The sequence below is a fragment of the Aegilops tauschii genome, chromosome 2 (genome assembly GCF_002575655.3).
Source record: "Aegilops tauschii subsp. strangulata cultivar AL8/78 chromosome 2, Aet v6.0, whole genome shotgun sequence".
NCBI lineage: Eukaryota > Viridiplantae > Streptophyta > Magnoliopsida > Poales > Poaceae > Aegilops > Aegilops tauschii.
This window is the reverse complement of record NC_053036.3, coordinates 107,721,027-107,737,125: the sequence shown is the minus strand read 5'-3', so window position 1 is coordinate 107,737,125 and position 16,099 is coordinate 107,721,027. Positions and strand designations below refer to the sequence as shown.

The window sequence follows — 16,099 nt, the reverse complement described above, 5'->3', positions numbered from 1 at the left end:
AACAGAATTTGATTCAGATGTGAACCCTCATTATTTAATTTGTGAGGCAATCAATGACCGATCCAAGAGACACTGTCCTTAAAACCACGGGCAAGAACTCTCTGCAACCACGGTTCTGTACCAAAGAGCCACTTGCAAACGCATGGAAGTCATGCAACGAGGGCCACACTTTTAGTAGTAGAAAAAGCACTTTATCAGCTGGCGTTGCTCCTTTGCTACGCGCACAGTAGGGTGGCTGTGGAAGGCACGTTATTCAAGCAGAGAACGAACATCACGATGCCAGGACAAGGTCAAAAGCATGGTTGTGAGTCTGCAGTGTCACGGCTAGAATCCTCGAGACGCATTTCGGTGTGGCCTGTTGAGTAGAAACTCGGTTGTGCGGTAACCAGAAGCACTATGTAACGCCCCGCAAAACAGGTTTGGTTCACCGTTGTGGTGGCTCTCTATGCTTTCAGCTCTTTTCATCTCTCCTGTGTCGCAGCAGAGACGCATGGTTGTATTGTTACACCATCCAACTTCATAAAGAAAGGGCTGCAAACATTTACAAACAAACCTATCGCCCTTATAATATTTTCCCAGCCGAGTAATAAAAATACCTAAACAAGCAAAATCTGTTATGCTTACATTTGCTTTGTTTCTACAACTGCACCAAATAAACTTACAAGCCGTTTTTTATAACCACAGTACAAGGAGTAGAAACAGTGCAGCGGCTCAAATGCAGCTCCATCAGTGCAAGGCTCAACTGCAGCTCCTCAGTGTGTATGGCAGGTACATCCGAGAAGCACCGCTCTACCTGCAACACAGGCACGGTTGTGCATGCATTGTGTGCATGACAGGTACATATATAAGACAGGCACCGTCGTACATACAACACAACACGGTTACACATGCAGCGCGCATCTCTCCACTGAAACATTAAATCTACTTTATGTCTCTTAACCTTGGTGCGACAGCATTTTATGGTCCTTCGGCCCGTACAAAGCCGCAAAACCACACATTTCCTTCATGACTGCATGCAACACAAAAACAGACAAGAATACACACGGTGCAAAGACTACAATGGTTGTCTGATAAAGTTTACATAAAACCCAAGCTCAAAAGAACGCAACAACAAATAACTCCATACACCTGGGCAACTAACACAAGGCCTGATTTCAGCATCCACACCTGAACAGAACCGTCAAATCCAGGTATTCAACAGTCCTCTTTCTTAAATGCGGACACGCGTGGCTGCACCTTGATGATAATCTTAGACGTGCATGTTTAGAAGCCCTTCTATGCCACTCCAGAACCCTTTGTTGCTTTTCGTAAAATACTACGGTGAACCCTGCGGGAGGGGAGGTAAACTTCATGGTCATGGTCTCCAGATCCTTTGCACTAAGAACAAAGAACATCGCAAATTCAGCGTAACTCCCGGAGCGAACATAATCTTCCAGCGATACTGTCTTCAGACAAACGTCGTGATGTTTGAGAAACTGCCCGTACTTATGACGCCATTTTTTTTTCACCATAAGAAATCAACGATCCCTAAAATATAAATGATAGGTTGAAAATACTTAGCATCTATAAAAAGAGATACAGACCATCAAAAAACCAAATGAAACAATTAGTTCTACCACCTCCGTAACAAGAAGTTAGACATAGACTTGTCTATATATGGATGTATCCAACAATAAATCATGTGTAGATACGGGTGCATCAATTTCAGTCAAAATTAATACAAGCATTTTGAAAAGGAACAACTACTACAGTATGCACATTTCTGAAGATCATCACCTCGACAAACAAGTTCTCCAGTTTTGGAAAGCATTGCAGCAATTCAACGACGGTCTCCACCTTATAATCAATGTAGATAAGCAAGGTCTTGATAGATTGACGCATTGTTGTTAGACTGACTGCCTTCACACCCTTGATGAAAAATAATAGAAGATGGATCACAAAACTAATAGAATAAAGGTTGGATGAAATAAAACTTGTTTCCTCACAAACAAAGTGAAGCTGGAAGTATCGTGAAAACTCAATACCTCACGACACGTGAGACGACATGGATACGGTTCAAACACAGAGACACCAGTTAACTCCAAATCCTGACTCTGCATGAATAATAGAACATAGACCATCAAATTAATAGAACAAACATCGGAACAAGTACAGCTCTGTTCCAGTATTAAGGAAAGTCAGTACCTCAAGACACTTCGAGGGAGACAGAAACACGAATTCACCCAACGTATCCAGTTTAGGTGCAGAGACAACGGTTATCAAACAGTCGTCAACCAGACAATCAACAATCAACCGTCGAAGCAAAGGGGCATCCTCAACAATGAGTTCTCCGTGTGGACAACAAATGCCAATGCTTACAAGGTTAGACGAGTTTATTGTCACGCGACGACCTCCTCTATTGCAAACAAGCAGGAGAGACTCAAGTGCAGGGCAACTAGAGTGGATTATGCTTTGCAGCGACGCGTCTGATATATCAACCTCCACAAGCGAGAGTCTTTTCACTAGTGGTAGCTTAAGCGTCCCTACGTAATTGTCTGGTATTTGGCAAAGAGCAAAGCCGAGGGTGTGGAGAGAGGAGGAAAACCGAAACACGGACTCCGGTGCCGAGGTTGTAGTTGAAGTGCATAGATCCAATAGTGTTACCTCTTGCGTCAGAAATCTTGGGAAGAGGTAGTAGAACTCAAGAACCTGGATATTGTCCAGCTTCCAGGATCGGAGCCAGGCATCAACGATGGAGGGCTTGCACTGTAGGTAGCACGCCGGAATAGAGAGGCGGCTAACCGAGCCAGCATGGCCGGACAGAATGGATTCCGGAAGATTGACAACAGGATTTCGACAGAGCCGCGTTCCGGAATAGCATTTGCGAACGGGCTCCTTGGTGAAGGCGCACAGATGAGATATGGTCTCGATATGAACTTTTTCACCATCATTAAAAAGACGAAAGTCAGAGATCTTGTGGCAGTCGAGATTCAGAGGAGCGATGGGCCACAAAGGACGCCAACGACGTGCGAGAATTCGAGTACGGATGCCATCCTTGATGGGAAGACGAGAGATGATCTCACCTAGGACGCCGTCGGCAAGATCGCTGATGCGGTCCGCATGACATCCCTCTTCTTGCTCATCGGATCGGGAGGGAGCCCGGTCGCCGCTTCCATCCCCTCCGACGACCAACACACCACCAGAAAGCGGCATCGCCGGTGGCGCCAATCTCGACCTCTTGATGCTACGAGCAGCGCTTTCCATCTCCACCTCCGTTGCTGGGATGGTGCCGCCCACGACCGGTGCTCACTGAGGTGGACCTGGAGAAATGGATTACAGCCTGTCAATCCACGAGACGGCTTAAATACCCACGACGGGGAGCGGAGGGGTCCAGATTAATTACTTCTTCTATTTTTCTTTCTGACAGGGGGGCCCGGGTTAAGTACTACTCGTAGCAAGTCAATGGTAGGTGACTGCTTGAAACATTAAATTGAACCACGGCTTTCAAGGTACGAGATGCACTGTTGCACACGCAGACCAGGCACGGGCGTGCCCGTCCGTGTTTTAATTATTTACGGCACACATTCAATAGAAGAAACTGCTTGACGCCGGAAGCACGGTTCTACGGTCATCTTGCCTCTACGAGCAACAAAATTTTCCACGGACACGTTCACATTTAAGTCAATAGAAGATTCAAGGCCGAGCCTCTGCTTTGCAAATGATTATGCTGAAACGCTCCTGTCACGGCTTGTCACGTACCAGACACACGGTACGGCTTGGCATTGTCACGTACCAGACACACGGTCCTGCCTTTGGTATTGTGACACACTGTTCTACATGTCAGACAGGCATGTAGAATAGTTCGTGTCTACCTTTGTGTCTCTTTGTGTTCCAGATGATTCCGTTGACTCTAACACCAGGAGAGGCACGGTACGGAGGCCCAGAGAGGCATGCTTGCGTTTTACACGGGATCAAAATTATCACAGGCACGGGCATGAAGCGCGTAAAGGCATGGTCGGTGGTATTACATAGAGTCACGCTAACCTTTATCTTATGCATAGCCACGGGCGTTTACTCTGTGAGGCACGGAATGGCCTATACGAGAGACCCTATTTTTAAAAGTGTATTTCCTTGTACGGGCATAAGCACGTGCATACAGCATAGAGGCACGGGCGTTTACTCTGTGTTTTAGTGTCAAGGGTCACAAGCACGGGCATACATCCCTCAAAGGTCTTCTAATTACATAGAGTCACGCACAGAGGTTTTCTAATTGTATTCATAATGAGTCGGTGGAGAGGCATGGTTTATTCTTACCCGAAGTCACGATTGTGCGATTATTACGGAAACCTAATAGAATCGGACGACTGTTCGTGTTACAATTGTTTTCGTTGTAAGATTTTAACTCAAATGCACGAACCGTCAAGTGTGTCAGTGTTTCAAGTCATGTCACCTTCGTGTCTCTTTGTGCTCCAAATGCATCCGTTGATCTATAACCAGGAGTGGCACGGTAAAGATGCTCAGGGAGGCATGCTTGTGTTTTACATGCAGTCACGTTCGTGCGTTAATTGTGGAAACCCAACGTGCATGTTACAATTAAGTCACTAGAAGATTCAAGGCCGTGCCTCTGCTTTGCAGATGATTCTGCTAAAACACGGACAAAACCAAGTGAATTAAGTGATGGCAGAACCACGACTTTTCAAGAACGAGACACACGGTCCTGCCTTCGGCATTGTAAAGCACTGTTCTACATGGCACACACAGGCACGACCGTGATTCCACGTGCTTTAGTAGCATGTAAAGACATGATTCTCTCACAGCAAACGCCGTGAACCTATTGCCAGGCAGTATATCCATTTGTAAAACAGAAACGCAAACACAACCGTGACCCGTTGTGTTTGAAATCTTTGCATCACAGAAGCACCGCGTGAAGGCACATGAGGCACGGTTGGACGCGCATCGCAAGCACGGTTATTTGAATTACTTACAGTCATGCATTCATAATAGAAGAACATGTGTTAGAACAGGCGAGGCACAGTTACCACGAAAGCCACGGTTATGCAGCCCCAGAAGCACGACCCAGATTCTGTGCTTAAAAACGTCTTCGTTCCATAACGGCGGGCGTGACCATGCAACCGTGAGAGTCACGGTTGAACACTCACCGGTGGCATGACCGTGGCTGTCTGTGCCCTTAGGTTATTTTTATCTCTCTATCACGCAGCAGAGAAGCATGCTTGTATGCTTACAACATCCACGTTCAGAAACCGACGCGGCTGCGGAAAATAACAAGGAAACATGTGCCTCTGATATTTTTGTCCGCCGAGTAAAAAATACATAAAGAAGCAAAAGGCGCTCTTATTTAAATTTGTTTTGTTTCTATAACTGCAGCAAATTAACTTACAAGCCGTTCTTATAACCACAGCAAAAGAAAATAAACAATTGACAACCGCCCGCCCTCCCCACCAATTCCTTGCTATTTCATCGCTCCACGTGAGGCCTTGTTTTTGAATGTTTAGCGATCCATTCTTCCTTCTTGACCCTTGTGCAACCCCACCCTTCTGCGTAGCTATTCAACCTATTTACCTGTAAAATAAATATTCATACATAAAAATAAAGCGAAAGATTGCGGTCATCACTGTTTTTTGCTTACGTCCTGTTTAAGCTGCATTATTACCTTTTAATTTTTCTATTCGTACTGTTCTCCGGTACCAAAAAGTCTCCACTCAGAGCTTTCCTTTCAGAAAATGGACTGCGCAGATTCCGTGCCTTGTCCCGGGCTTCCCTGTACGCATTCTGTGTGCCTGGCTTGTGTGATGTTTGATTCTGGCGTAGATGCAAGACTTTGGTAAATGGTCCCTGCTGTCAGTGGGGTCGTTGGAGTTGCTGGCGTCTGACGTCTTCCTCCTGGGCTTGGAGTGCATTGTCCTGAGCCGTTTGATGTCCCCGATGGTGTTGTCGGTGTTGTCGGCCATTTCATTGACCTTGCCCTCTTCTCCTGCTGCGATTTCCTCTTTTCCTCTTCAATCCTCATCCTCTCCTGGACTTCTGTGTTATCCGGGCAGTTTGTTTTCCTGTGACCCTTTACTCCACAACGACCGCACTTGGATGCGGCTTTGTTGCCTTTTCCTTTCTTCTCAGAACCAGCTTTGATTCAATCTCCTTTTTTCGTACCCTTTGAGCCTCACATGGGAGGGTTCTTGAGAGTTTCGGCAAGAATGCCTGTGTCTGGTTCCTCAGCAAGTGCCGCCATGAATTTTATTTTCATATCTACCGTACACTCATGCAGCCCATGGTATGCCTTCTCTTTTCTGCAAGCATTTGAACAGATATTCGACAACTCAGCGTATGCGAGGCCGAATCTCATAGTTTCATCGCCTTGTATGGTCATGCTATCACCTTGACTTGTAGACAGAACTTTCAGACTCTCTGATAGATTCCTGGTCCATCTGGGGATGACATAGGATTTTGGAAGTTGATAGATCATGCCTGTTTGGTCCATCACCTTAACCACATGGCAGCACTGAATGCCATCCCTACTCATTTTCTTGCAGCTGCAACTGTATATTTCTTTTTGCTCATCCACATCTACCCTGAACTCAGACCTGTCAAATTCCTCGCCCGGATATGGTTTCCACACTTTTTCTCCAGGCTCAATAATCTTTTTTTTTAAATACTGCCTCCCCTTTGCCAGGTCAGAGCACTTGAAGTAAGTCCGGTTCCGTAGCTCTAGCTAGAATTTCCTGAAAATTTCATTCGTGTATACTTGACTTGCTTGTCTTTCAATCGGAAAACCCGTCTCTAGTGATGGCGCCTTCTCTTCTGTTCGGTGTCTTTTCTTGTCAAGCGTGGTGAGGCAATTTTGCTGAATCGTGTGATACGCATTAACAAACCTTTTTATAGTGTCCTTTTGGTCGACGTAATTCTTCCACATCAAATTCGTGCTCTCACTGCGAGTGGTTGTTGACGAGAAAGGATAGAAACAGTCCTTGAAGTAGTCTGGCACCCAAAAATTTCGGAGTTCCCATAGCGTGTTCAGGTGTTTGTTGCCTTCCGCCTTGTGCAGAGAAATTGATGCATTCCAGGCACGCTCAAACTCGTCTTGATCTAGTGAGTTTTGACGATTCGAAATATATCATCAGACATCCCTGGGTGCTGCGCAAACACTGCTGCATTATGTTCCTTCAGGTTCTTCCTAATATGCCACCATCAGAACTTGTGCCTCATCCTCGGAAGAGCTTCCTTTATTGCAGTCTTCATCGCCTGGTCCTGGTCTGTTATTATGTATTTCGGCTCTTTACCTCCCATTGCCTCGACCAACGTGCTTGGGAGCCACTTGAATGACCCTATTTTCTCATCCTTCAAAAGTCCTACTCCAAACAGGACGGTCGACCCGTGGTTGTCGACACCTATAATTGGTGCAAATGGCAAGCCATATATATTCATAGAGAATGTGGTGTCAAAAGACACGAAATCTCCATATAGATCATAATTCGTCTTACACAAGGAATCTGTCCAGAACAGGCTGCGCACTACATTGTTCTCTGTCTCTTCCACATGGTGGAATCCCGGCCTCCGCCTCTGCATATCAGCAAACATTTTCATGGTGTCTGCGATATCAGTGCCGCGCTCTCCAGCCCTGTCCTGGCATGCAATGTTGCTTATGTCAATCGTGTCGAACATAATTTCTCGCCTCAGTTTCCCCATGGTAGTAAAAATCTACATAACCTTCCTTGGTTCTAACCTCGCCTTCTGCAGCACTTGTATAAAGAATTTCTCCTGAGGTGTCATCTTCTTATAGCATCTCATGAACTTCAGCATCCAATCAGATGGGTGAAGCTGGTGGTTGTGCTCTAGACGATCGTTCTTCAGGTACCATTTCCTCCTATCTGTATCCCTCTTGGCTGTTATTTGGACTGGGCAGCTTGTCCGGATCAAGCAGTTGCCCCTTCTCTCCTTAACATGTCTCTCAGTTGTTTTATTCTTCCCTTCCTTGGTGCACTGAAACACCTGCTTGTCAAGCTGCTAATCATATGTCGATCTTCTGCTCGTTGATCGCTTGGCAGCAAAGCCAACCTTTCTAGCATATCTGCAGAAAAACAAAAAGCACTCATCCAATGATCCGAATACCATACCTCCCTCTGGTTCGAGCGCTTCGGTGACCTCTCGAATCGTTGGGTATATGCCTTCTTTAAACATGTCGTCCATTTCTTTCTCTACAATGGTCGGCGGCGCCATGATGATTCTGTCTACCGTGTCTTCGTTCGTCTGATCACATTCACTTCTGACGACATCAGTCTCATCGCCAGCCACAGGTCCACTTACAGCGGAGCTGCTGCTGCTCTGTTGTTTGTCACATGCAGCAGCGTCGTTTCTGCATGGCACGGCCAAATCCATAAATGAGTCTGCCTATCCAATGTTGCATTGTGCAATGCTGCCCCCTGTTTCTCCGGCACTCGTGCAACCAAGGGACTATGCTGCTTCTACCATGCAATCCGTGCTGGCGCTGTACGCTACTTGCTGCTGTGAACGTTGCGTTTCCTTCGAAATGGATGGAGAACTACGATATTTCTTTCCCTCATCTGTTATCCCCTCCGCCAAATCCTGAACACATGGCAAGAAACAGAATTAGGTGACCATGCTACACACACATCTGCACAAAGAGGCACAGATGTGCTTCTATTTACACCATACAACCGGAGAGGCACAACAACATCCTATATAAAAGAACAACTGCACATACAGCCGTACAAGACGGACAACCGTCCTCCTGTTTTCGACTTTACCCTATTCTCCCATAAAACTGTTTGTGTGTTGAATTGAAAAAAGCATAGTTCCGACGTCACCTTTGTTTTCCCATGCCTCTCTTGTCCAGCAAATCTTGGTGACAACCTCCGTGCATTGGTGATTTCGCTGACGATTTTGAATGCCATCGGAGATCCTTTGGAAGGACCCCTCATGTTGAACGCCACAGGTGATCCTTTCAAAGGACCTTGCCTTATGTTTTCATCGATTCGTGGACTACCGCGATACTTGCTTCCTTCCTCGTACACCTGCGTGTGGAAGATACTGCAATTTAAATATACCAGACGAAAACAAAGAAAAAACTGCTCACAAAAAAATATACATTTGCTTTATGTGTTGTTGCACGTTCGTATATGCTGTCACTTGTATTGCTTTCTGATGCTGCTGTATGGTAGAGCTTATTGCTCCTATGTTTGATTTTGTCGTTGGGCTCTTCTTGCTTGTGCAAACCGTACCAAATCCTTGAACACCAATGCTTTTGTTGCCAATGATCCTTCTGCTTGCATCAAAGGAAATTCTGTTACCCTGCACCTCTTCATTATGACCGCCTACAAACGTTGGGCCGTCACAATGCCTGCTCTGCGCCTTTGTGGGCATCTGTGTCTTCAAACCAGAAAATAATTAGAGGCACGTGCGACTAAAACTTCCACGTACGTTAAAACCAGCGTTTGAAGTTTTGGTCGTTACCTGCACAATCTGCTTAGTGGAGTCTCTGCTGCTTAGAATGCTCCTCTTGGCAGGTGTCTGTTGCACACCATGCTCCTGGTTGGGGCGTTTGCCAAGAACTTGTATCTCACTCTTGACTCCAATTATTCCAGCCCGCATGGCATGTGCGTGTTTGACAGCATCTACATCCTTGATCTTCTTCTCGTTTTGTAGTAATTTTTTTGTTCCACCTCTCGATACTCAATTGCAGAGTAGATGCACAGGATAAACAAATATTGCAGCATTCATCCAGGATATATAAATCATTTTTGTTGTTTTTAATGATCTACTATTTGGTGTTCTCAGTGGTGACACCTTGACAGCAAACGTCCCAGAAATAAAAGACCAAACACTAATGTTCAACTGCCTTGCTATTACCTGCCTCCCATAATCCTTGCCGATGTCATTCAAAGACCGACCGTCCCTGTTGTCCTGACCAAATGACGCACTCCTGAACATCTGCCCCGAAAAAGAGACGTAATAAATATAAAGGTTATGAACCTGCAGTATCAGTGTTGAAACTTTTCGAAGTCGATATCAACAGAGATATATGTTTAGTTCTATATAATTAACATATATAAATACATACATATATTAATTCTTAATTAAACTACAACCTCAGCCAAAGTGAGATCCTCTGATGCTAATTTGCTTGTGCAACACTTAACAAAAAGATAACCATGAAACCTAACAAAAGTAACAACCTCGTATTACAAGGACGAGAGGATACAAAACAAAAAACAAACTCAAATCAAAGCTACAGTGTAAAAGTAAACAGTTTTATTCTATGAATCCCGACCACAACAAATTCATCAACGAATTGAATCTCGTGTATCAGGAATTGCCACGCAAAAGGTGCGTTGATAAATTTTTTAGTAACCTTTGATTGCCGAATCTTATGCGCTGATTGTTTGGAAGTCACACCTTTCTAAATTGTGGGGGGATCTACTTCCCTGCAGTTTGTCAGCGATCCCCTTCAATGATTTTGAATCTCGGAGAGAGAGAAAAGAGAACGAGAGAGGGAGAGAGGGAGAGAGAGAGAAAGAAAGAGAGAGGCTACTTCGTTTTTTTGCGTGCAGGAGAAGAATAACCTGATAGGTGGGGTGAGTTTCGCGACGCATGAGAGATGGGCATGTTTCTTGGGCGTGACGAGATGTGGTAGGTCGACTTCACTTGACCGTCGATGACACTGACAAGTGGGCTCTCAGTTACTAATTCCTGTAAGTCTCTCACTAACTTGTGGGGTCGGCCTTTTATGAGTCCTACGAGGAGTACCTCCATCTGAGGTGAGAAAATGTGGTAGGTGGACTTCAAACTCATACTGACATATGGGCTCTCAAATAGTTCCTCCAAGTATTTGACTAACTTGTGGGGTCGTCCGCAGATGAGTTCCAGATCTCTCTCCATCTAGCATCCGTGGCGACAGGCGAGCTCTCCAAAGGAAAGCCAATCCTGATCCCACCGCAGAGTTCGCTCGTCACTGAAAAATTATCGGTCTCCTTCATCTCACTCGCCGTGGATCTCCTGTTCAGGTAATCCATTGCATCCTCACCATGATTATGCCACCGATTCAACGTTTGAACAAAAAAAATTACCGGTGCTAGCAATTCCGCGGGCTGCGTACACACCGCATGTGCGCAACACAGCAGGTGGGGCACGATTTGAATATTGGTTCCGGATCCAGTTATCTTCAGCTGGTCCGTGCTCAAACTGTTGCGATGTCTTAACAGCAGAGGGGTTATGGATTTAAAATTAGGACTTAGCTAACCTCACTTTAACCATGCCAACTGCAAGCTTGCGTCGTGGTTTTGCTAACTTGAGTTATATCTCCAGCCATGCAAAACTTAAGCACTCGTCTTAGCTAACCAACTAGAGACAGGTCAAATTATTTGTATAGATCCGCAATCTATAGCAGAGATCCAAAGGATTTACGTCCGTTTTTGCAAAGCAGTTACTAACTCAGAGTTAGAACCCGTCTTAGCTAACCAACCTGTTGATGATGGTCTCACATGCACTGCTAACAACTGTCTTACATAGCTGACCTGGTAACGATGACGTCTCATGACCTCTTATGTAGAGTTCGATGAGATGGACTCCACCCCACAGCTGTCAAAGACTCAGTCTCAGTCTGTCGATGGCACGGAGATTGTCACCCAAGATTTCATGATTCATGACCAACTAGAGACAGAGAGACTAAGGATCGAGTTAAAACGTGCAGCGCACAAAAAGCTTGTTGAGGAGTACAGGACAAAGAAGCAGCTTGCTGCCTCGAAGTAGGTGTTTTTTATCATGCATCTCGCGTGTGTCATTGAAATTTCTTTGGAAATCAATGCTTCTCATTCTAGCTGCATTTTTAATCACGGCTTAAATATTTATCTCTGTTTTGCTGACTCGGCGTTTATATGTAAGCTTCTGCCAGAAAAGCATGTGGTTCAACAATACATTTGCTAAAGGTCATTTGTTATCTTTGTCCACAGAGCTGCTGCAATGGGTGAATACGAAGAAGAGTTCAGCACAAAACTTAGCTTCCAGAAATTCATTTCTGTCTGTGAAAAGCTAACAGAACCACAAAAACAGCTTGTCAGAGATATTGGTTTTGGATACCTTCTAGATCTGTGCTGTCGCGAGCTTCCAAGGTGTTTCGTTCGCTGTCTTGTCCGCTATTTTGATTGCCCTTCCAGGTGTTTCATACTGCCTAGTGGATACATATTCCTTATCAACTCGTACACCGTGCACCGGATCTTAGGAATTCCACTGGGTGCGCAGATTATCCCTAGAAAATGCTCAGAAGCTTTCAGATGTCAGGTTAAGTCTGAAACTCGGTGTGCTTGGCACGCTCCAAACATCAGAGAGTTAACTGATCTCATAACCCCAAAGCTGATAGGAGAAGTGTTTCAACGGGTTTTCGTGATGTTTGCAACAGCGGTATTTCTATGCCCAACGACATATGATTGCGTTAGCCCCGACTATTTAGCCGCTCTAGAAGGACCAGCAAGTAACATATCATCATATGATTGGTCCAATGCTGTCACAGAGAAACTGGTGACATCACTCCAGACCTTCAAGGACAAACGATTCGTAGGCGCCCTGTGTGGCTGCCTCCTGATTCTAGTGGTTCGTTCACTAACTTGTACACTTATTTATACCCACAAGCAGCTACAAGAACATGATTAATTTTTACCTCTTTGCCACTTGCAGATAACGTATTTTGAATACCTGGATACGAAGATTATGGACCTGGAACCTGACACTCCTGCAAGACTTGTCGTGTGGGACACAGAGGCCATTAAGAATTATTGTAACATAGACAGCCTGTCAACAGAGGACGGAATTTTTGGGAAACACACGGTGAGTCAACTTTTCATCATTTTCCTTTGGCGAACTTTTCGACTCAACATAATGACTTAGCTGCCATGTATTAATTTGACTTGACTGTAATTCTTTCCTTCCACATGGCAGCTGAAAGACATTAGGCGCATGCCTTTCCAACCACTGCCTGGCTTTCAGGCGCCATTTTTCCAAATGAGTCCCAAACTAGAAGCCTACATAGAAGAATTTGTGCCTCAAGAAAAACTTTGTTCTGTAAGTGATTTCCAGCTTCTGCACCTGATTTTATGTTTGAAATGATGTTCCCTATGTTTTTACGAAACAGAAACATGTCCTATTGTGTTCATCCAGACAGTTTCCTATAGTACATAAGCTGTGCTTTTGTGTTAAAACCAGAAGTGCTTCCTATAGGACGTTAGCTCTGCTTTTGTGTTAAAACCAGAAGTGCTTCCTATAGTACGTTAGCTGTGCTTTTGTGTTAAATATAAAAGTGCTTCCTATAGTACCTTAGCTGTGCCTTTATGTTAAAACCAGAAGTGCTTCCTAAAGGACGTTAGCCGTACTTTTGTGTTAAATATAGAAGTGCTTCCTATAGTACGTTAGCTGTGCTTTTGTGTTAAATATAAAAGTGCTTCCTATAGGACGTTATCTGTGCCTTTGTGTTAAAACCAGAAGTGCTTCCTATACGACGTTATCTGTGCTTTTGTGTTAAAACCAGAACTGCTTCCTATAATACGTTAGCCGTGCTTTTGTGTTAAATATAAAAGTGCTTCCTATAGTACGTTAACTGTGCATTTGTGTTAGATATACAAGTGCCTCCTATAGTACGTTAGCTGTGCTTTGGTGTTAAAACTAGAAGTGCTTCCTATAATGCATTAGTCGTGCCTTTGCGTTAAAACTAACAGTGCTTCCTATAGTACGTTAGCTGTGCTTTTGTGTTAAAACTAGAAGTGCTTTCATATAATACGTTACCCGTGCCTTTGCGTTAAAACTAACAGTGCTTCCTATAGTACGTTAGCTGTGCTTTTGTGTTAAAACTAGAAGTGCTTCCTATAATACATTAGCTGTGCCTTTGCGTTAAATGTAGAAGTGCTCCCTATAGTACGTTACCTGTGCTTTTGTGTTAAAACTACAGGTACTTCCTATAGAATGTTAACTGTGCCTATGTCTTAAATATAGAAGTGCTCCCTATAGTACGTCATCTGTGCTTTTTGTGTTAAAACTACAAGTGCTTCCTATAGTACGTTAACTGTGCCTTTGTGTTAAATATAGAAGTGCTTCCTATAGTACGTTAGCTGTGCCTTTGTGTTAAATATAGCACAGCTTCCCTACGACGGTAGATCAACCATGCTTCGTAAGGTAGGTCGACTGTGCTCTTTCAAGGAATGTGTTCACCATGATTGATGGACTTTGTTAGCCACGCTTCCCGCAGCACACCATGTGTCTTTCTGCGCACATTATTCCATGCCCTTTCTGCAATTATTGACACAACGTACAGTAGTTCACAAGATATTTTTCATTCTCGGTATTAATAACTTCTTTTCATTCTCGGTGTTAATAAATCTTTCAATTCCAGGCCAAGATGAAAATTGCCAAAGTTATCAATGAAATGTACACATAAATTTTCTCGTGGTTTCAACCAGTTCTCGAGCAGAAATTGGAGAAGCTCCTTTCACTTGGTAGGGATCTTAGTGCAAAAGAAACCAAGACCAGAGACCAGGGCGTTTATTGTAACTTGCAATAGGACAACTCAAATGAAAAAGAATCTTTTTCACTCCCTTCAACATATTCTACGCTTCCAAGTTCTAGCACGACAAGCAGTCAAAGTACTTCCAGCAGTGCCTCAACCAGTGTCCTTCACGCCACATCATACTCCCTGGAAAATTTAAAGGGTTGCTGCGATACCCCTGACCCAGAATCCCAGAATCCGTACGACAAAGAGCAGTCCCAAATTCATATATCTTCACGCCTAAAATCATCAACCCAGATTAAGTTGCTACTGGAAGTGAACAGGATCGACCACAACAAAGAGGACATTGATGAACAAGCCAAGATTCATCTGGACAAAGTGGATAACCATCTTCACAACTGCCTTGATGGCTTGCCGGTCCATGAGCCCTTCGTGTCAACATCCGAGATGCTGGAGAGCGGGGCAATTATAATGACATGTGAAAATTCATCTGAGTGTTCTGTACCGATTGAAACCCAAAATTCTGCTAGAGGATCTGCAGACCACAACTCTCTAACAAGCCCACTGGAAAAACTCTTGGAGGAAACAGCAAAACCTACTGCAACAGAAACATCAGCCTCGCACTCTGCGGTTGACAAATAATTACTGACTGATCCAATCTCAACAGATACACTTGGAGCACCTGTTTATCACGTTGGGAAAATGTCACCAACTACTGCACGGTCCAGCGGTTCTGATAGCGCTCACAACAACTCTTCAACCAACACAAAGAGCCTCACGGTATCCCAGCCTGCACAAAAAACAAACAATGTTGCTGGACAACGTTCTTCTTCGCTGCAGGAAGATAAGGTCCATCTTGTTTCAACTTTGAGTGACGAGAAGAACATTGCTGAAACAGAACGCACAAGAGCTACTTCCTCCCTTGCTCCTACAGTAGAAGTCCCCAGTGATTCTGCCAGCGGTTCTGGCTCAGTACTGGACACGGGAAAAGCAATTCCATCCACTAGTGATGCTCCACTGGTTGCTGCACCATCTGTCAATGCAGAAGACAATAACATTGTAGAAGAACATGAACAGTGTACGAAGCAACCACCTATTGATCCCACAGACAGCGTCCCTATTACCACAAGCGCACAACCGCCAGAACCGGAACCACAAATGGCCGCTCACAAGAGGTCCTTAAAGCAGTCAGAAGATCCAGGTAACAAGAGTACAGAGCCTCCTATGAAAAGAGTTAGGATACTGGAGCCTCCACATAATTCAATAGAAACTGCAAACAACCAGTCTCTACAAGCTGACAACCACAGAGGCCTCCTTAATTGTGGATTCATTGATGATGATCAAATATGGTCTGACCCATCTATCTATGAACAACTTGAAAGAGTCATTGAACAAAAAAAGAACCAACCCTTTCATAACCAAGTAGCCAACCTGATACTGTCTCACACATGGCCAAGAATTCAAGCTCGGCAGCTAGATCTTCCCTTTCTAACTATCCAGAGCCACCTATACCCAGCAAATCAGGATCAATGTCAGGCGGTAGCCACCTCACACAGGCCTTTGATACGTCATACTCTACAGGTTTAACTCCAACTATCT

General features: G+C 44.5%; 1 protein-coding gene and 1 pseudogene across 1 annotated transcript; both read right to left on the bottom strand.

Moving 5' to 3' along the window:
* Positions 1 to 658: 658 nt before the first annotated feature.
* Positions 659 to 3,192, bottom strand: LOC141040795 (F-box/LRR-repeat protein At3g26922-like). The gene is made up of 4 exons (XM_073506914.1): positions 2,644 to 3,192; positions 2,025 to 2,093; positions 1,777 to 1,908; positions 659 to 793 (listed from the first exon to the last, which is right to left on the bottom strand). The coding sequence occupies exons 1-4, from the start codon at positions 3,190 to 3,192 to the stop codon at positions 659 to 661; spliced, it is 885 nt and encodes a 294-aa protein (XP_073363015.1).
* A 2,521-nt stretch (positions 3,193 to 5,713) lies between these two features.
* LOC141040794 (uncharacterized) lies at positions 5,714 to 10,222 on the bottom strand (annotated as a pseudogene).
* Between the last annotated feature and the right edge of the window lie 5,877 nt (positions 10,223 to 16,099).

What these genes read in the sequence shown, in the direction of transcription:
- LOC141040795 (XM_073506914.1), bottom strand. Translation starts at nt 3,192, where the DNA reads ATGCCGCTTTCTGGTGGTGTGTTGGTCGTCGGAGGGGATGGAAGCGGC. An exon ending in CAAGATTTCTGACGCAAGAG is followed by an intron (nt 2,094 to 2,643) that starts GTAACACTATTG and finishes TTATTCATGCAG; the next exon opens with AGTCAGGATTTGGAGTTAAC. An exon ending in TGGAGAACTTGTTTGTCGAG is followed by an intron (nt 794 to 1,776) that starts GTGATGATCTTC and finishes CCTGTGTTGCAG; the next exon opens with GTAGAGCGGTGCTTCTCGGA.